The sequence below is a fragment of the Rhinolophus sinicus genome, linkage group LG10, assembly GCF_036562045.2.
Source record: "Rhinolophus sinicus isolate RSC01 linkage group LG10, ASM3656204v1, whole genome shotgun sequence".
Classification (NCBI taxonomy): Eukaryota; Metazoa; Chordata; class Mammalia; order Chiroptera; family Rhinolophidae; genus Rhinolophus; species Rhinolophus sinicus.
The window spans coordinates 43,964,961-43,985,022 of NC_133759.1; the positions used below are offsets into that span (position 1 = coordinate 43,964,961).

At 44.2% G+C, this 20,062-nt stretch overlaps 1 protein-coding gene across 9 annotated transcripts in view; it reads left to right on the forward strand.

Moving 5' to 3' along the window:
• SRGAP3 (SLIT-ROBO Rho GTPase activating protein 3) overlaps positions 1 to 20,062 on the forward strand; it is a 247,311-nt gene that overhangs the window by 205,492 nt on the left and 21,757 nt on the right. For all 9 annotated transcript variants that reach the window (XR_012489702.1, XM_074313048.1, XM_019748291.2 and 6 more), the window contains 4 exons: positions 5,769 to 5,903; positions 8,762 to 8,867; positions 9,072 to 9,299; positions 12,101 to 12,180. Coding sequence is in view for 8 of the 9 variants with exons in the window: in XM_074313048.1 (XP_074169149.1) it covers positions 5,769 to 5,903; positions 8,762 to 8,867; positions 9,072 to 9,299; positions 12,101 to 12,180 (549 nt within the window). In the remaining variant the exon portion in view is untranslated. The remainder of the gene's footprint in view (positions 1 to 5,768; positions 5,904 to 8,761; positions 8,868 to 9,071; positions 9,300 to 12,100; positions 12,181 to 20,062) is intronic.

The following is a 20,062-nucleotide window of genomic DNA, read 5'->3' on the forward strand; positions in this document are numbered from 1 at the left end:
TCCATCTTCCTGGGCTCACCTCATTATATAAAATGCCTCGAATCTCATGGGTAAACTCACTGCGTGGTGTCTCCAGCCTGGCATTTTCCTACTTCCCCATGTCCTGTAAGTAACCTTTTTGTACCAGGCAGCCAGGCCCTACCCCCACCCCAGAAGTACTGCTTTCTTTCCTTCTTGGATGTGATTTTCTAAGGTAAACCCCTTCTGTCAGCCGCTTGGGTACCTTGCAGTGGGGCAAGTTTTTAAATCACCTTGCAGGTGAAATTTAAAAGAATTCTCTGCTCTTCATAAGCTCTAGACCGCCTCAGGCAGAGCCCCACTGGGCCGAGATCACCTGACCCAAATCTCTGCTGCAAAAACTATTTTCTGCTTTTTCTTTGCATCACATATGCAGTTAGCTCCTTTCCCTCTCTCCATCGTTCCTGAGTGAATCTGAGTCTCTCTCCAGCTTTGTCCTTCTGCTCCACCTGAGCGTAAAATGAGGCATGGCTTACTCTAGAAGAATGCTTCCTGGTATGTCTTTTTTAGAAAAATCTGGCTCTTTTGAGCTGGCCTATACCTATATTTCTCACTTATTCTTTTCTGTTTCCTGATATTCACCAAGCAACTGCCCTGGGTTTGGCTCCTTAACGAGTTGACCCTCAGGGTCACTTCCTCCTACCTTTCTATATCCCTCACCCCCAACCAGGTGGCCTGAGCCTGCGCAGGGCTCAGCATTTCTTTTCTCACCCACTCCTTGTGTCCCACATACTCTTACTTGTGATAGAGCTTTCTCTCCCAACCAGTACCTTGTGTGTTTTTCCTGTCTTCCTGTTATTTTTTAAAATTCAAGTCCCCTAATCCCTTCAGGGTGCCTGACATTTATTACTTGTTCAAAGAGAGTTGGGTCTTTTTCTTCCTTGGCCCCCTTCTTTCTCTCTCAGGGGTAGTTCTTGCCTACATTCGTTGCATAGGCTGTTTAAAGAAGCACCTATCTCTTTTCCTTAATCTTCTGGAAAATGATAACATGTTGGAAAGACCATTCCTCGCTTATTATTCCCACTTTCTTTTTCTTCTGACACAAGTCAACCAGGATTTTAGTTGGGATTATTATTATCTTTATTGTTTGCTGTCAATAAATCTTAAACTTACTGATCTTTTGAGATCTTCTTGTTGTAATCTGGCAAAGTGAAGGAGAAAACATCAGGGAAAAGGTAGGACTCAGCAGCCGTGTCTCAGAAAGAGCTGTGGCTGACTGTTATCTCCTAGGTCACATTTTTTTTGTACGTCAAGATGAGGGAGATAGCTGCTAATGGTGTGTCCTATGAGGAGGGTGGCTGGAAAGAGACCCAATGGCCCTTTCTCCCTGCGCAGATCAAATAGGGTTTGGACTTGGGGCTGAAGTCATGGCTTGTAGGGTCTGACACCTTCTGGACTCAACCTACCCTTCTGAGGCTATTTCCTGCCCCAGGAGGAGGGGTGTGGCCAGGAGATGCTGGGAGGGGCTGTCATGTAGAGGAGCCTCAGGAGGTGCTTGTGTGGATCTGTGACCACAGAGAACTGCCCTTGTAAGAGAGACCACCTGCATGCTTCCTGCCCCAGTCCAGCAGCAAGTTTCCCTGAAGCCTTAAGCACGCATTGTATGTTCACACCCTGCCCTGGACACAGCCATGGCTGAAAGTCTTCGGCAATGCCTAGGTGATCTGGCTGAGCGGAAGCTGTAGGCAGGGCTGTTTGATAGCAATTCTAGCTCCTCCAGGCCAGTAGCTAGCAAAGTGTGAACACAGCTTTCTTTCCAACTTGCCTGGAATTTTACTCTAATTCTCCTCCTAGAGGAAGCCATCATTCACACAAACCATCCTGCTTATCTTGAGTTCTGGAATTCCATACGTTTCTGGAGCCAAAATTGAGTAGCCTTGCAGAGAGCCGAAGGCCTAGGTTGGGAAGAAGGTGCGTTTGGATGGCTCCTTTATGGTCTTCCCCCAGTTCAACTAAGACAGCTTTGTTCTATATGTTGAACACTCATAGAAACTGTTTTCTTGAAAAAGAAAAAAAACACACATTGGGATTCTACTGTAAAGGAAGGAGGGAGAGAGAGAGAGGGAGGGAAAGAGGGATGGAGGGAAGGAAAGAAGGAAGGAAAAAAGGAAGGAAGGAAGGAAGGGAGGGAGGGAGGGAGGGAGGGAGGGAGGGAGGGAGGATAGGCTGTATGCAGATAGGCAGACAGATAGTACTGAAAAGGTAGAAGAAGGAATATCTCCCGGGCAACATGACATCTGGGAGCTGCTGGTGTCTGTTTTTGAGTGTGGGCAAGTTGTTTCACTTGTGGGGGCCTCAGCTTTCTCGCCGGAGAGAATGGTGGTGTTGGACCCATGCCTTCCCGGGTGCCATACTTCGCTTTTGTGAGGATGAAGAGCGAGCACAGGTGTGAATGTGCTGTAGCAGTATAGGCAATGATTGTTCAGTGTTTTCTCTCTTCCTTCCCCATGAGAAAGTCTTGTGGGGGAAGCATTCTCTCTCTCTTTCCGTGGGGACATCTGAGAGGTTGACCTGTGGAACAACAATGTCTGGGCTGCCCCGTGCAGTTGTTCAGGTCAGGCACTGCACAAGGGTGCCGCTCCAAGGGGGGGGGGGGAGGTGACTCCGGCTCGCGCTCTGTCTGCCACAAGCCCTCGTTCAGGAAGGAAGGGGGGCCTTTCTCTAATTTGCACGACAGCAAGTTGGGGCTGGCAGAGGCCCTCACAGTGACACACATTCTCTTCTTACGGAGGCAGAGCAAAAATAGCCAATTCTCCTCTTCATTACTTGCCAGTCTTAGAATGCTCTGGGCTGTTCTGGGAGGAGAAGCCTACTGTGTAGACTTCTATCAGAACCTGCTGGGAGGTGGCAGATTGCTCCCTGCTTCCTCTCACCTCCCCCACAGATGCTCGACTGCCCCGCCCCGTGAACTAGCTCAGCAGCCCCTGATTACACTGAAAAGTGTTGCTCTCCTGAGAGATCATTTCCCCTGTCGGATTGGCAAACATTCCAAAGGTTGACCACATTCCATGGGCAGGGCTGTGGAAAGAAGCATCCTCTGTGTTGCTGGTAGGAGTATAAAACGGTGCAGCCCCAATGGAGGAGAATTTGGCTAAGTCTGATGAAACCACATATGTATTTACTCTTTGACCCAGCAATCCCATTTCTAGGAACTTACCACAGAGACATACCTCCACAAATACAAAACCACATGTACAAGGTTATTTGTCAGGGTAATAGTTGTGATAGCAAAATATTGGAAAGAAAACAAGTATCGATCCATAGGAAATTAGTTAACTTAATTATGATCTATCCATAAAATAAGAGTACTTTATAGCCGTCTTACAAAATGAGGAAGATCTCTATGAACTGATGTGGAAGCATTTCTCGGATTTATCGTTAAGAGAAGAAATGAATGTATATGGTAGGATAGTATGCTACTTACATTTTCTGTAAAAAAAGTGAGAGAAAATAAAAAACTCGTGTATATGTATTTGCTTATTTTTGCAGAAAGAAACACAGCAGGACAAACCAGAAACTAATGAAAATGGTTAAATATAAGATGTGGAGGGGAGAAGGATAAGAATATGGCCTCTCCGCATGCAACTTTTTTTTGGCTTTGACTTTTGGACCATGTAAATTCTTTATATTTTCAAAACTGCAAATTAAAAAAAAAAAAGGATTTCTTAAAAAACAATCAGTTCCTAAAATTGAACATAAATATAAATAAATAAGCTGTGTCTCAAATTGATACCCATACAGAGAGTAACTTTTGAATGTGTGCTCCGATCATGCATTTTTCACAGCTTAATTGAATTAAATACCATAAGGTATGTACATTCTTAAAGTGTACAATTCAGTGGTTTTTAGTATATTGTGCAATCATCGCAATAAACCAATTTCAGAAATTTTTCATCATCCCCAAAAGGGACCTTGTAGGTATTTGTAGTCACTCCCTATAACCCCTCCCCACAAGGTCCCAGCCCTGGGGAACCACTAATCTATTGTTTGACCTCTGACCACACATCTTTAGTGGGAGACATTCCGAGAACCAAAAACAAAGCCCTAAAAATAAATCTTAAATTTTGTGTAGTAGCTATATTGTTAGTGGTAATATTGCTATTAAAATTCTGAAACCATTTTATGTACATTATAGAAATTATTGACATTATCCATAACCAACATTTTCACTGTCAGAAGAATAAAGTGCAAATACAAAATACATAAAGGTAAAGAAAACCTTGTATCTTAAATATGATTGGAAATAGCAGTGTGAACTCATGAAAAAAAAAGATACTCTAGCTCTAGCCACTGAAAGAGCTTAGAGCCTCTTTATGTTACTCCTGGAGCAATGAGCATACCTAGAACCTACATCTTGGTTTCTAAATACCATTCCTGACAAAAAGCAAACAGAGCTCCTTGGAGGAATGTTTGATTCCAGATCTGGGTCAAGGAAAAGGTGCAAAGTGATCTATGGACATCTTTTGTGCCAGAAAGCCAAGAAGTACTCAATGGAGGTCGCGTCAAAAGGACATAAGAAAGAACTCCCCCTGGCCAGGTCTGGGGACAATCTGAATATCCCAGTGAATAGTGGTGGCAGTGGATTAGAACACATTGAATTAAAAATTACCAAACAAGTCCGTAAAATGTTTTTAAAAGATAAGAGGAGACAGGAGGGAACATGGGGAAAGTTGTTCTTGACCAAAAAATTTAAGCTAATAATTGTAGATGAAATGACAGAATTTTAAAAAATCACCGTTTTACAACCCCAGGGTAATAACTGATTTGGGCAAAAGTCATTATTGGATGCTAAAGCATTGGGTGAAACATCTTGAGCGTAATGATATGCACATAATATATTTTACAAAAGTATGTTATGTTTTACTCTTATTATTACAAAGGGGAAAATATACCTTTATCAATGTAGAGGTCTGGAGGCCAGTACTTAACCCAGCGATCCAACTTAGTGTGGCCAGTAGCAGGACAGCCTGACATACGTGCCTCCTGACGCAGCAAGGTGTCCACAACATCACCCGTGTGGTATTCTTGCCAAAGCGGTTGAACCTGAATCTAATCATGAGGAAACAATCAAGACAAACCTAGAATGTGAAGCATCCTACAAGGCAGTTGGCCTGCACTCTTCAAAAGAGTCAATCTTAACAAAAAGCAAACTAACAATAAAAAATGTTGGGTTCTATTTTATATTCAACAGCATAAAGATACATAACCAAATGAATTGTGAACATTGATTAGATCTTAGCTTTTGAAAAAAAACTGTGAAAGACATGGGACAATTGGAAATGTTTGATGTGGGCTGTATATGAGATGGCGTTTTGGAACTGTCGTTAATTTCCTTAGGTATAATAATGTTGTGTGACGATGTAGGAGACTATCCTTATACCTAGCTGACACATGTTGAAGGGTTCAGCAGTGACGTGTTGTGATATGTACAAAGTACTCTCAATTAGCTGAGCAATAATAAATACAAGCAGAGAAAGAGAGAGAAAGCAAATATGGCAAGATGAGTGTAAGTTGATGAGGGTAAGTGAAGGGTGATGGTTGTTCGTTATTTTGTTTTCACAACATTTCTCTAGAGTTGACCATTTTCAAAATCAGTTGCAGGGAGAACTGTGAACGTGCTCTGTTGGGGAGTACGTAAGATGTCCCCTTGGTCTCTTCTCCAGTTCAGACTGGGCCTGGTCATCTCTTCTGCCATCTACGCGTTCCCTGCCTCCTCGCCAAGCTGAATCATCATCTCTGTTTCCTCACAGGTGAAGACCCCCTTGTGGATGATCAAAATGAACGAGATATCAATTCAGTCGCTGGTGTTTTAAAACTGTATTTCCGAGGACTGGAAAACCCACTCTTTCCTAAGGAAAGGTTTCAAGATTTGATATCTACTATTAGTAAGTATTTCGCAGGGGAATGATCAATTCCTTGACAAATATTTATTGACGTTGCATTATGGACTCATCAGTGTGTTAGCCATGCAGGAGGGACACTGGGAAAGAAGCCGTATGGTCCTTGTCCTTAGAGAACTTCAAGCCTAGTTGTGGAAATAATAAGATGCTTTATAATGGAAGAACTAACGGGCATGGTACACTTGGGGATGGAAGGAGCTCAGAACAGCAGAGAGAGAGGGACACTTGGCTTCACAGATCACAGCTGAGAAAGTGAAGTGAACAGAGTCTTCTAGGAAGAGTAGACACGGGGATCCTGGGAAGGGGTGGGGACACACAGACCGAGGGGCCCAGCAGGAGGGTGTCCTGGCCAGTGCCCGGGGCAAGAGGGGGAAGGCCGTGGATGCCTTCCAAGGATTCTGGGGCTTTTCCCCTGGGGTGATGGGGAGCCATGGAGGGCTTGGGAGTCTGCTCAGCAACATGACCAACCAGGGAAATGGTGACAATAAGTTGACTGAGGGCTTCCTCTGACATTGCTAGCCATCAGAGTCCTCCTTGACTGGTATTTCTGTGGATGAAGGCAGGAGCCCAGTCCAAGGGGCTGAAGTAAAAGCACCTTCTCTGTAAGATGCCCAACTCCAAGGCAGCCTTTTAAGGATATTTTTTAAAAATAAACTTTTAATATTGGAATATGAGAATTTTAGTATTTTGGAATAAACTCTTGAATTTGATTTGCAGAAAATCGCCGCACACCTAGTTGCACTAGGGATGCTTCTCACAATGCTCTGAGAGAGATTGGCAGCCAGGACAGTGCCCCCAGAGGTGGCAAGAGCCTCCAGAGGCTTGAGCCCTCTATCTGCCTGTGCACAAGACCCTTCCTGCGCCCTTCTATCCTCCACACTACTTCCTGCTCATCTTTCCAGACCCACTTCAAGCTCCAAATCACCTCTCAGAAATTCCAGGCCACAAAGGCGCAACTTTATCTGAGCCCCACGTCACTAGCTCAGCCGATGTTTCCGGAAGCCCCAATAGTCCATTTCCTGAGCAGGGCCCTCAGTGGACCAGGTCGTTGACCTCTGGTCCAAGCTCATGACGTTAGACACCTTGAATCACAACTTGAATCATACTGTGGGGAAAAACAACAAGTCCTTTCTCAGCTCCTGTGAGTACATCAAGGGGCAAACCTCATGGTCAATCTCCCTTCCAAACAGAGAGATGCGGCCTCAGTCTCAGAAACTTTTGTAGAGAACAATGTCTACGTATAACTTAGTAGCATTGTTTTCCTCTCGTTGTATCTGTTTTTATGTTACGTCCTAATTATGACAAATGATCCTCATTTACAGAGTGAGATAAAGTCTCCTTTTTAAGAAGAAAATCAATGATGGTGGAGGTGGTACTAGGGCACGGTGACCGAAGCTGAGGACATGAAGGGGCCTATAATAGGGGCAGTGGAATCAGTGAAGGTGTAAGAGCTTACCTCTGTGGGGAGACTTCCTGGAACCAGACCTTGATGGTAGGCTGGAGTGTGCCTGGCAGAGAAGGGAGATCCCTAGTGTGTGCAAAGCCCTAGGGGTAGCCAAGTCCTTTGTGAGAGGGAGATGGTGGAAAGGCAGCCTGGCACAGAGTTTCTCCAGGGGGTGCTATTGGCATTTAGGGAAGAGCAGTGCCTTGTTGTGTGTTCCCTACATTCAGGACACGTAGCGCCTTCCTCCTGTATCTCTAATGCCAGTGGCATCCTCCAGTCACCTTTTCACCCCAAAGAATGCCCTCAGGGGTTCAGTACTACTTCATTTGAGACGCATGGCTCTAAATCATCTTCAAATACTCCAGGAAGGGGTGGTAGCTAGGAGATGGGGCAGGTTAGGTTGGTTGAAGCCCCTTCATGAAGAGCCTTGCGTGCAGAGGAGAAATGGGAAAAGTGGTGTTTTGGAAGGAACATGTTGACAGAATGTGGAGGCTGGAGAGAGAGGCTATGTGAGAAAAAAACATGTTTTCTGAAAAAGAACCTGCCATGGGTTTATGCGTCAGCCCAGCATCAACCCTGTATATAAACATCAGAGCTTTGGCAGCTCACTCTTCTTAGCCCCAGCTTTTCCTCTCCACAAGGTGAAGCCCACAAAGTACTTTTCTCTCCTTATCAAGCCAGATTTGCTGCTCCTACACCTGGCCTGACTGAGAAAAATACCAGTGTCTGTATCTCTAAGATTGACCTGAAAACAGGGGTCAGAGATGAGATCCCAAGCATCTGCCAGGCCATTCGGCCAATAAGCAGCTCAGGAGGGGTTATTCAGCTCTCATATCCTGAGCACCTACTATGTGCTGGAGCTGGTGTTTATAGTTTAATGAAACATGGACCCTGCCTGGGTTCATCAGGACTCATAGGTTGCTGGTGACAGAAACTCAGCTTACACTGGTTTAATCCATCAAAGGGAATGTATTGGCTCACATTCCTCAAATGTTGAGGCCCAGCTGGACCCAGACCTCACATGGCATCAGCAGGAATCTGTCCCTTCCATCTCTGTGCTGTCATCACTGTCAGGAAGTATCTTCTTCCCTAGGAGCCCCCAGCTACTCCAGACTTCCCTCTATCTAGATTCAAGAGGGCACCTCTCTCAGGTTTCTCCAGCCCAAACTCCCAAGGATCAACTCCAGTTGGTTCTGATGAGGCCATGTACCCCTCCCGGGGCCCACCCCTGTGGCCAGGGGAATATGATGCTCTGATCGGCCAGGCCAGGCTCCCAGAACTGAGAGTAGAACTGGCTCCCCTGAACCACATGGGCTGATCGAAGAGGTAGGACTCACAAATGTTGGCTAATTGGCTCACCAAGGATGATGGACAACCTGAAAGCCCCTTTATGTTACAGAACTGGAGAGCTCCGCTGAGAGGGTGCACCAGATCCAACAAATCCTCATCACCCTTCCCCGTGTGGTCGTCGTGGTCATGAGATATCTCTTCGCTTTCCTCAATCAGTGAGTTGCCCGGCCAGGGGGTCCCCTCTTTGACTTGGCCCTGACCTCCTTTGGGAAGGGGTGTCCTGAGGCTTCTGCAGGTGCAGCTGTTCTTAAAACAGAACATGGAATCCTCCTGGATTTGAACGGAATCCCCTAAAGAAAGAAACCGCAGGGGGAGGCTTCGCCTTTCCCCGGTGACGTGAGGTGCCTCCTCTCTTGTAGCCTCTCGCAGTACAGCGACGAGAACATGATGGACCCCTACAACCTGGCCATCTGCTTTGGGCCCACCCTCATGCACATCCCCGATGGGCAGGACCCCGTGTCCTGCCAGGCACACGTCAACGAAGTCATCAAAACCATCATCATCCATCATGAAGCCATCTTCCCCAGCCCCCGGGAGCTAGAGGGACCCGTGTATGAGAAATGCATGGCTGGAGGGGAAGAATATTGGTAAGGTTCCATTCCTCTTAATATTATTATTATCACTGTCATCATTGTTGTTGCTGTTGAACAGGAACAGTAAGAAACCCTTTGATTTTCTCACCACTTTGTAGTCTGTACTCCCATACCCATTTTCTCATTTGAGCTTCACAGCAACCTGAGCGGAGATAGTTACATCGGTCAAATTGGCTTAAACTACATGGGAATGTACAGGTTTCCATCACTAAAAAGTCTGGGTTCATGGCTTCAGGTATGGCTGGATCCAGGGGTTTGGTGATGAACAGCAGGCGTTGGCCCTGCAATGCCCAGCCTGTGGCTCCGCTTTCTTCCGTGTTGGCTCCATTCTCAGGCAGGCTCTCCTGTGGTGGTTTCAAGAAGCCATCTGGTAACTCCTGATTCAGAGCACATTCTCTTAGCGCTCTGTGGACCAAAAGTGGACAAAAAGATCTCTATTCCCAATGTTCCAACACAAGCCCAAGAATGATGTCTGCTCGCTGAGGCTTGGGTCTGGCAAACTAATCACATTAGGTAAGAGATGTAATGCTGTCGTTGGCCAGGTGAGTCGAAAGCCCATCTCAGGCAGCAGGGAAGTAGGTAATCCCCACCTCAACCTGGTGAACAGAGAGTGACACTTCCCACTATTGTCCCCTCCCACCCAGGACAAAGTGAGTTCACTGTCTCTGAGAGCGCCACACCAAGTCAGCAGTTGCTAGCTGGCCACCTCAGTGTCCCCAGAGCTGCACTGGGTCTTGGGAGGGTCTTATCCGAGTCAGGGCTGACTGCCTTCCCCAGGCTAAGACCTTAAATGTGGCAAAGAATGGAAAATTCTTTTAAATGTGGAAAAGACAGGAGATTCCGACCGCTGACTGGCAGAGAGCAGTGAAGAGGTTTGCAGTCTTTCCCGATCCCTGGTCCCGGACAACACATGGCTGTATATTTAGGCATTACCTGTACTGCTTTGAGCCAGGTGCCTGCAGGAGTTTGTCTTTTGATGGACAAAGCTCCCCTGGGTTCTCGAACCACTTTAGTTCTGTGGGCATATTTGGGCAACTGCTTCAAAGAAGGAAGATGTCCCAGCCTGTTTCCCCGCAACGCTTCCCGGCACAGAAATACCGGGCCCTGGTGTTATCTAATCACAGCTCTCTAATCTCCTGTGAGGCACGAGGGCAAGTCTGTCCCTGATCTGTAACGGAAACATTAAACAGCCAGCAAGCGTACTTTCTGGACAAAGAGAAGCTTTTCACATGTTACAGCATTACCAGTTCTCTTTTCTTGCTGCAGTACATAATAATTAGTGTTCTCGTAGGGGTCCCGTATACTTATCAAAGAACAACATACAATCCCCACACTATTCTCAGTCCCATGAGAAAGGAAAACTGTTAATTACATGGTAATTCTGGAGACATTTTCAAAGCCCAAAACGGGGATGGGGCTGAGGGTCTCACTACAGTGGACAACACTCATTCATTCAACAAATGGTTACTGAGCACCTCTCCTGGGTCAGACCTGGGTGGGGGACAGGGATGTACTCCCTGATACAGGGAGCGCTGCTGGAGGAGGAAATAGGCAGTTCCCGAAGCAGTCTTCTGAGCCAATATAGGCAGGTCAGGAAAGGCTTCCTGGAGGAAACAATGACTTAACTGAAACCTGTAGGATGAACTGGAGTCAGCCAGGTGAGGAGTGGGCAAAGAATGTTTTAAGCCCGGAGCGTTCAATGAAATGAAAAGCAGTTCTGTGTGTCTGAAGTGTTTTCGTGTGAGGGAATGGTGAGGGCGGAGGCTCCGCCGGCCAGCAGGAGCCAGGGTATAAGAGGTCTTAAACAAGCCATTGTACAGAGTCTGGACCTTATCCAGGAGGCAATGGAGAATGTTTCATAATAAAGTCCATATTCCTTTAAATGGTATTGTATATGTCACCTCCTCCGAGAAGCCTTCCCTGACCACCCCATGTAGGTCCCCTCTGCTGTTCTTGTCTCTGCTCATTTGATCCTACATAACACATTTCCACTTGCCACAGTTTTATTTCCTGGCCCATGAGAGCAGGGTCTGTGTCCACCTTACTACCAGACACTGTGCTAGTAGGAGGGATGCACTACTAGTATGTTAGGCGTATGTTAGGTCTCAATCAATGGCTCAATTAAAAAGCCAACTGACCAACTATGTGAATGAACCCTGGCCTCAAGAAGCTTATAATTTAGCGAGACAGCAGCAGCTGGTAAAATTATCCCAATGCATTCATGACTAAATTTAACGGGCTGGATACAGTCTACCGCCCTGCCCATCATGGTCGCCAGCCAACTTGCACCAGCTGGACTGATAGGGGCTTTTGCACACAGCATCAAGAGGCTTCACTGAGGGACCCTTTTCCTCGTGAGCTTCACTCAGCCTCGCTGGGTGTGTCACCTCTCCTGTAAGACCGGGAGCCAGGCTAGATGAATGACTCACAGTGCTTCTAAAATTCCTTTTTATTTTTCTGGCCAGGGGTTCTTCCGAGAATAAAGGCCAGGGTTTTACCATTGCCCTCTGGATCTTGACGTTGACAACCTTTACCAAGAAGGCAGCCCAACAAATTCCAGGGCTGGGGCCATCTGGGGAAGGCTATGCACGGAAACTTCCCAGCCAGGGGGCTGGGAGTGGTTTTATCTTAGGAAGATCCATGAGTGGTCAGGTGGTAAAGCTGGGATTCAAGTGGGTCTGGGCCTGATCTGGATCAAGGCCCAGAGGTGGGTTGGGCTGGTGCCTGAGGGAGGCTAAGGGCAGCGTGAGGGTACAAGGCCCCCCAACGGGTCCCCGTCTCGTGTTGCCTTGCAGTGACAGCCCACACAGTGAGCCAGGGACCATTGATGAAGTTGACCACGACAATGGCACTGAACCTCACACCAGTGACGAAGGTGAGTAAGAGGGATTCTAGGGCTGGTGGACCCACCCGAGGGCGTCTCATATTGACTTATGTTCGCTCAACACTGGGCAGGTCCGCATAACCCCCTCCAACTTTGCAAGTCAGCACATCCTCCTCCAGAATAGATGGGGACCCAGGAAGACCTCGGAGGCATGTGCACTCCAATTCGTCACATTCCTGCCTGGCTGCCTCATCTTCTTCGGTGCCCTCGTCCGCCCAAGTGCCAATCCTAAGTAACAAGAGTTTCCTAAGTAGGAAGCGCACTTTGTCCCTTAATCTCTCCCCCACCGGGGATCTGTTTTGCACCCAGCCTGTGCTGGGACTTGGGGCATGTCGATGAATGAGACATGGGTCAGGGAGTAGCTGCCAGTCTCGTCACTGATAATACCAGACTACTTTACAGGTGTGTCCCCAGTGCAGTGGGTGCCGGAATATGAAGCCCAGTGGTGATGACTCAGGGAAGTGGTGGAGGGAGAGAGTGAAAGTCCAGCCTGGACTCTGAAGGGCTCACCAGGCCCTTCCATCCCTTCTAGACAAGGAGAAGAGAGTCAAGTTAGTCTTGAGGGAACAGGGATTATATAGACAAGCAATCTCGGTAGTACAGGCTCTCCAGTGCTGGCATATCCACCAGGCCCAGCGCCCACCATACTTTTAGGGACCCATACAAATGTTTTAATTTCTTTTAAAGAAAAAGAAAAAAATGAATATGATCCAGCCTGGACTATATTCATCTTTATACCAATGCAGTTGTAAAATATAATATTCGATTTTTTTTTTCTAATGGAGGAAGGAATCCATGCAAGCAAAAGAGCCAGGGGCCCGTGAAAGTCCTAATGCAGCCCAGTATAGACCAAGCATAGCCCCCCTTTCTCCCTGTGATAGTTTTACTTTTTAAAAATCATTATTTGGCAGTTATCTTATCGGCCTTTGTGTTGCCCTTGTGGGCCAGCCCCAGGCCCTGTTGGCTGCCATATTTGTCAGGACAGCTGTGTATGTACTTAGGTGTGGATACTGGGAACTGGTAAAAGAGGCAAGACTGATAAGTGGGTTTGCACATTCTAGTAGGACTAGTTCAGTTGGTAATGACAGAACCTCCAGCTCAAACTGATTTAAGCGTAAAAGAAATTCAAATCATGTACCGGAAAATTCCCAGGATAGCTGTGGCTTCAGGCACAGCTGGATCCAGGAGTTTAGTTGATCCTGTCAGGAGTTTGTCCCCACCTTCCTGTTCTGTTTCCCTCTGTGTCAACTTCATTCTCAAGTATGATCGCCCTGCATGGTGCTCTCTGGCAGTTTCAGACTTTCATTATCCTTTTATACAAACTCCCAATGGAAAAGAGCTTCCTTTTCCTAATGGTTCCAAGAAAGCTGCTGGGATGGAGTCTCACGGACTGACTCAAGTCATACACCCAGGCCAGAGCCAATCACTGTGGCCCAAGAGGGAACCAATGGGTCAGGCCTGGGTCATGGGTGCAGAAAAGCAAATAGAGGTGTAACGTTGAGCTCTGCCACCCTCCTCAGGGCTGAAGGCATCCTGAGTTGAGAAAAACATCCTGCAGAGCCTTTGTTCGGAGACCTGAAGGCTGCCACCTTCTGCTTGTTTGCAGTGATTTGCTTTCCTCCTTCCTTCTTTTCCTCTTTCCCTACCACCTCCAGTTCTCCCTCTCCTATCACTTTTAACAGTCCCCACCCCCCTTCTTGTTCTCACCATCTTTCACTTGCATTATTTCTGTGTGTGTGTGTGTGTGTGTGTGTGTGTGTGTGTGTGTGTGTGTCCCTCTTGCTCCAGATCTCACTCCCAGTCTCTTCTTCTACTTCTTGTCCAACAAGATAGACTGATTTTTCAGAAATCAGATGTGTCTGGACTGCTGCTGGTGGAGGCAGATGTGTCCACAGGGGGGCGGGGCAGGTGCCCTCTGAGGACCCATGCAGCCCACCTTCCTGGGGGCGGAGGTCACTGTTAGTCATCCCACACCTGCTGACTTTCCCCAAGCTCCTCAGCCTGGGTCTGCAAGGACGCTGTGGGTACCAGGACTGAGCAGGACGAGGGCCAGACTTGCTGGGTGAGGGAAGAAGCAGCCACAGGCGGCTTCACCCTGTGCCAAGAAGACCCGCTCCCCCCGCCCCCCCCCGAGAATGCTGCCTGGCCCGTCTCAGAGCAGAGGCACACAGTGTCCCAGGAATGGGATAAGTCAGGGCTGTGTGTCTGCTTCCCCAGAATGTCCTTGCTCCTGTTTTCTTTGTCAGGTTGCTGGTTTCTGAGAATGACACAGGCAGGAAGAGTCATCCGGGAAGGGCCACAGCCACCCCAGGGAGAGCTAGTTTCCTGAAGGTTCTCCTTGTATCCTGCGGGTTGGAAGGGACGTGCTGAATTAGGGGCATTCATCAGAGGAAAATTAATTGTGTTTGCTAAATGTTTACATGCATGCTGACTAGAGCCAAAACAGTCACAGAAATACTGAGCTGCAGGAACCGTTAAGGGACCCTGGACTCTGAGAAAGGAGACCTAGAGGTGAAAGACAGGGAGAGATCTTTATGGCCATGTGATATTTGGCAAGCGCCAGAATCTCTGGCCTCAGTGTCTTTTCTGTAAAGTAGTAATGACCGCACTAGGAGAATTGTGGCGTAGGTTAAAATGAGGCGATGTAGATAAAGAGCTTAGCATAGTGCCTGGGACAACTGCGTATGCAAAATAAATCCTTCCTAATCCTGATAAAGGAAGTGGGTCCAGAGAATTGTATTGACCTAACTGCTCATTGGCAGTTGAAACCTCCTGATTTCTTCATCTACTTTCCTTTAAGATATTTCACTGGGAGAATCCTCAGTATTTTTTTTTCTCTTGAAAACACCCGGTATGAATGGAGCGCAGCAGACTTCAAAGGTCAAATCAGCCATAAAACCACAATTCCGTGTCCTTGTAATAAATGGGTCACCCAGTGAGTGACCAGATTGAAAAACAAGTTAGTTGTTTGGCCATCTACTGCCTTTCCTGTCTCAAAAGATTCTGTACCCCGCTGATAGTCTTGAGCCTATTAGCACATCATCAGTTTAAGTCTGGAAAATCCAGACTTTTGCTCTTTTGGTCTCCAAGATTTATAAAGAAACCATGGTTAGACTAAGAACCTTTGATCGTCAGAACTAAACCAAATGAAAACATCAAGGTAGCTTGTCAGTAGGCAACTTTATTAGTTGGATGCTAAGTGAGGAACAAGACTGCCAGATAAAGAAACCACTAAGAAATCAGTAACAGAAACATGTCTATATAGATACGTATGTCTATTTTCAACTATAATTGCACCATCATTCTCTCACTGGTATTTCCCCAAAATTCACTCTTGTCTCCTTGTCCATCATCCACATCTAGAAAACCATTAGGCCATTCACTCTTTGGATACAGTAGGGGTTCATAAATGGGCTTCAGGAGGTCCATTAGGGCAAAAGTTTGTTTCTGTTGCAATGTGAGCCTCCGAGACGAGGTCCGTAGATTTTATGAGATTGTTTTAAGCACCTACTCCAAATCAGGGTCAGATTTTTCTTTGTTTGTAGTTCCCAATATTTTCTTTAATAAAAAATTACAAATACATAGAAAAGTTGCAGGATTTTATATATCCATATACCTACCACCTAGTTTCTACAATTAACACTTTATTTTATTTGCTTTATCGTATATTTATCTATCCCTCTATCGATCCATCTTATTTTTTAACACATTTCAAAGTAGTGTGTTGCAGTCATCAGTGCATATCTCCCCCAGACACTTCAGCATGCAAATCATTAACTAGGGGTCAATATTGTGTATGGTTATTTTTTTGAAGTAAAATTACTTACACTGTAATATAGAAATCTTACATGTATCATTCCATGAGTATTTATACATGCAAACACTTGTGTAACTCAGACCCCTATCAAGATATGGAACATTTCCAACACCCCGGAAAGTTCCTTCATGCTCCTTCTCAATCAGTCCCTGCCCCAAAAGCTCAAGAAGCAACCATTGACATGATTTATTTTTTTTACCATAGATAGTTTGCCTGTTATGGAACATGTAAATGGAACTGGACAGAGTAGAGATTTTTGCCTTTGTCTTCTTTTGCTTTGCATAACGTGTAGAGATTTATTTGTTGTGTGTATTAGGTGAGGTTTTGGTGGTATGAACATGGTATTATAGGCAGTTTATCCATAACACCCAGTTCTGCCTGAATCATGGTCACTCTGCCCTGTAAGAAATAAAGAACAATAGAAAAGAGAATGGTGGCCACTTTATTCCCACTTCGGCTATTGTTCCTCAGCCCTAGTGCGGAGATGGTAAACTGGCCTGCCCCACGTGGCTGAGGCCTGATGCCTAAGGAAGACTCTCTCTTCCTCTTTTTTGAACCATTTTATTGTGATATGATTCACATGCCATACAATTCACCCATTTAAAGTATACAATTTAACAGTTTTTAATATATTCACAGATATATACAACCAATTTTTGAACATTTTCGTCGCTGCAAATAGAAACCCATGCCCTCAGCTACCATCCCTTATCCTTCTGTCCCCTGTACGTTTTCCCCCAGCCCTAAGCAACCACTAATCTGATTTCTAGCTCTATGGATTTATCTATTCTGGACATTTCATAGAAATGGGATCATGCAGTATGTGGCCTTTGTGTCTGGCTTCTTTCACTTAGCACAACATTTGCAAGGCTCATCCCTGTTGTAGCATGGATCTGAAATTGATTCCTTTTTATGGCTGAATAATATTCCATTGCATGGATAGACCACATTTTGTTTATCCACTGGTCACTTGATGGACATTTGGGTTGTTTCCACTTTTGTGTTATTGTGGATAATACTATTATAAAGAATTGTGTACAACTTTTGTGCAGACATATGTGTTCATTTCTCTTGGGTATACCTATGAATTGCTGGGTCACATAGTAGCTCTGTGTTTAATCATTTAAGGAGCTGCCCGACTGCTTTCCAGACCCTAGTGGGTATGAAGTGGTATCTCTCTGAGGTTTGGATTTGAATTTCTCTGATGACTAATACTGCTGAGCATAATGTGCTTATTGGTCATTTGTATATCTTCTTTGGAGAAATGTCTCTTCAGGTCCTTTGCCCAATTTAAATTTTGGTTATCTTTTTACTATTGAGTTGTAAGAGCTCTTTATATACTCTAGGTATAAGTCCTATAGCAGATACATGATTTGCAAACCTATTCTGTGGGTTGTCTTTTCACTTTCTTGATGGTGTCTTTTGAAGCATAAAAGTTTTTTTAATTTTAATGAAGTCTAATTCATGTACTTTTTCTTTGGTTGCTCATGCTTTTGGTGCTATATCCAAGAATCCTCTGCCAGACCCAAGTTCATGAAGATTTACCTTATGTTTTCTTCCAAGAGTTTTATAGTTTGAGGTCTTACGTTTAGCTAATCATTTTGATTCATTTTAAGTTTTGTATATGGTTTAAGGTAATGGCCCATCTTCATTCCTTTGTGTGTGGCTATCCAGTTGTCCTACCACCATTAGTGATTCTTTTCTCCGTTGAATGGTCTTGGCCTCCTTGCAAAAAATCATTTGACTGTAGATATATGGGTTTATTTTGGTAGTTCCAGTTCTATCCCACTGATTGATATGCTTATCCTAGTACCAATACTAGACTGTCTTGGTTATACTGTTGCTGTTTAAGTTTTGAAATCAGGAAGTATGAGTCCTCCAATTTTTTTCGTATTTTTCAAGATATTTTGGTTATTCCGGGTTCTTTGCAATTCCATATGAATTTTAGCATCAGCTTGTCAATTTCTACAAAGAAGTCATCTGGGATTCTGACGGATTGCACTGAATCTGTGGACTGATTTGGGAATATTGCCATCTTAATAGTGTTAAGTCTTCCAATCCATGAACCTGAGATGTTTTTCCAATTATATAGATCTTTAATTTCTTTCAACAATAATTTGTAGTTTTCAGTGCATGAACTTAACATTTGTTTTGTTACATTTATTCCTCAGTATTTCATTCTTTTTGATTCTAATTAAATTGAATTGTTTTCTTAATTTCACTTTCAAATTGTTTGTTACAAATGTGTACAAATACAATTGATTTTAATATATTGCTCTTGTAACCTGCAGCCTTGCTGAATTTGTTCATTCATTCAAATAGCTTTAGTGAATTCCTTAGATTTTCTGTATACAGTTTCATAGCACCTGTGAATAGACTTAGCTTTACTTCTTCCTTTCCAATCTGGATGCCTTTTATTTTCCTTGCTTAATCAGCCTCGCTAGAAGCTCCAGGACAATGTTGATTAAAGTGATGAGGATTCACATCGTTGTTTTGCTCCTGATCTTAGGGGGAAATATCCAGTATTTTACCATTATGTATGATGTTAGCTGTGGGTTTTCCACAGATGCCAAGTTGAGGAAGTTCACTTCTATTCCTAGTTTGTTGTGCGCTTTTATCATATTGGATTTTGTCAAATGCTTTTCCTTCATCTTTTGAGATGATCGTGTATTTTTTTTTATTCTATTGATTTCTTTGTTTGGTAAACCAATTTTGCATTCCTCAGATAAATTCCACTTGAGCAAGGAGTATAATTCTTTTTATATGTTACTGGATTCAATTTGCCAGTCTTTTGTTGAGGATTTTTGCATCCATATTCATGACATATCAGTCTATGGTTTTCTTGTGATGTCTTTGTCTGATTTGGGTATCCAGATAATAATGACCTCATAAAATGAGTTGGGAAGTGTTTCCTCCTCTTCTATTTTCTCAAGATTTTGTGCAGAATTGTTATTAATTCTTCTTTAAATGTTTGGTAGAATTCAACAGTGAAGCCATCTGGACTTAGGCATTTCTTTGTGGGAGGGTAGTTTTTTGATTACCGCAATCTCTTCCTTTATTACAGATTTTCTATTTCTTCCTGTGTTAGTTTCAGTAGTTTGTTTCTTTGTAGGAATTTGTGCTTTTCATCTCAGTTATTCAATTTATTTCCATACAAGTATACATAGTATTGCTTTATAACCCTTTTATTTCTGTAGAATTGGTAGTAATGTCCCTTTTTCATTTCTGATTCTAATAATTTGAGTCTTCTCTTTTTTTCTTGGTCAGTGTAGCTCAAGGTTTGTCAATTATGTTGATTTTTTTTCCCCAAAGAACCAGCTTCTGGTTTTATTGATTTTCTCTGTAACTTTTCTGTTCTCTATTTCATTAACTTCTATACTAGTCTCTATTATTTCCTTCCTTGCTTTAGGTTTAGTTTGTTCTTCTTTTTTCTAGTGTCTTACAGTAGAAGGTTAGGTTATAGATTTGAGTTCTTTCTTTTTTCTTAATACAGGCATTTATAGCTATAAATTTCTCTCTAAGCCCTGCTTTAGGTGCATCTCATACGATTTGGTATGTTATGTCTTCATTTTCATTCATCTTAAAGTATTTTCTGATTTTTCTTTTGACTTTCTCCTTGACCATTGGTTATACAGGAGTGTGCTGTTTAATTTCCTCATATTTGTCAGTTTTCCTAAATTTCTTTTCTGCTATTGATTTCTATAAAGGAAATCAATAGTTTCATTCTTTTGTCACTGGAGAACATACTTTGTATGATTTATATCCTTTTAAATTATTGGGGTTTGTTTTATGGTCCAGCATATGACATATTGCAGAGAATGTTCCATGTGCATTTGAGAAGAATGTATAGTCTCTTGTTGGGTGAAGCATCCTATAGATGTCTGTTAGGTCTACTTGATTTATAGAGTTAAGTTTTTTATTTCCTTGTTGATCTTCTGTCTCGTTGTTCTATCCATTATTGAAAGTGGGGTAATCAGGTCTCCAACTATTATTTTTGAATTGTCTGTTCCTCCTGTTGTTTCTGTCAGTTTTTGCTTCATTTATTTTACTATTCTA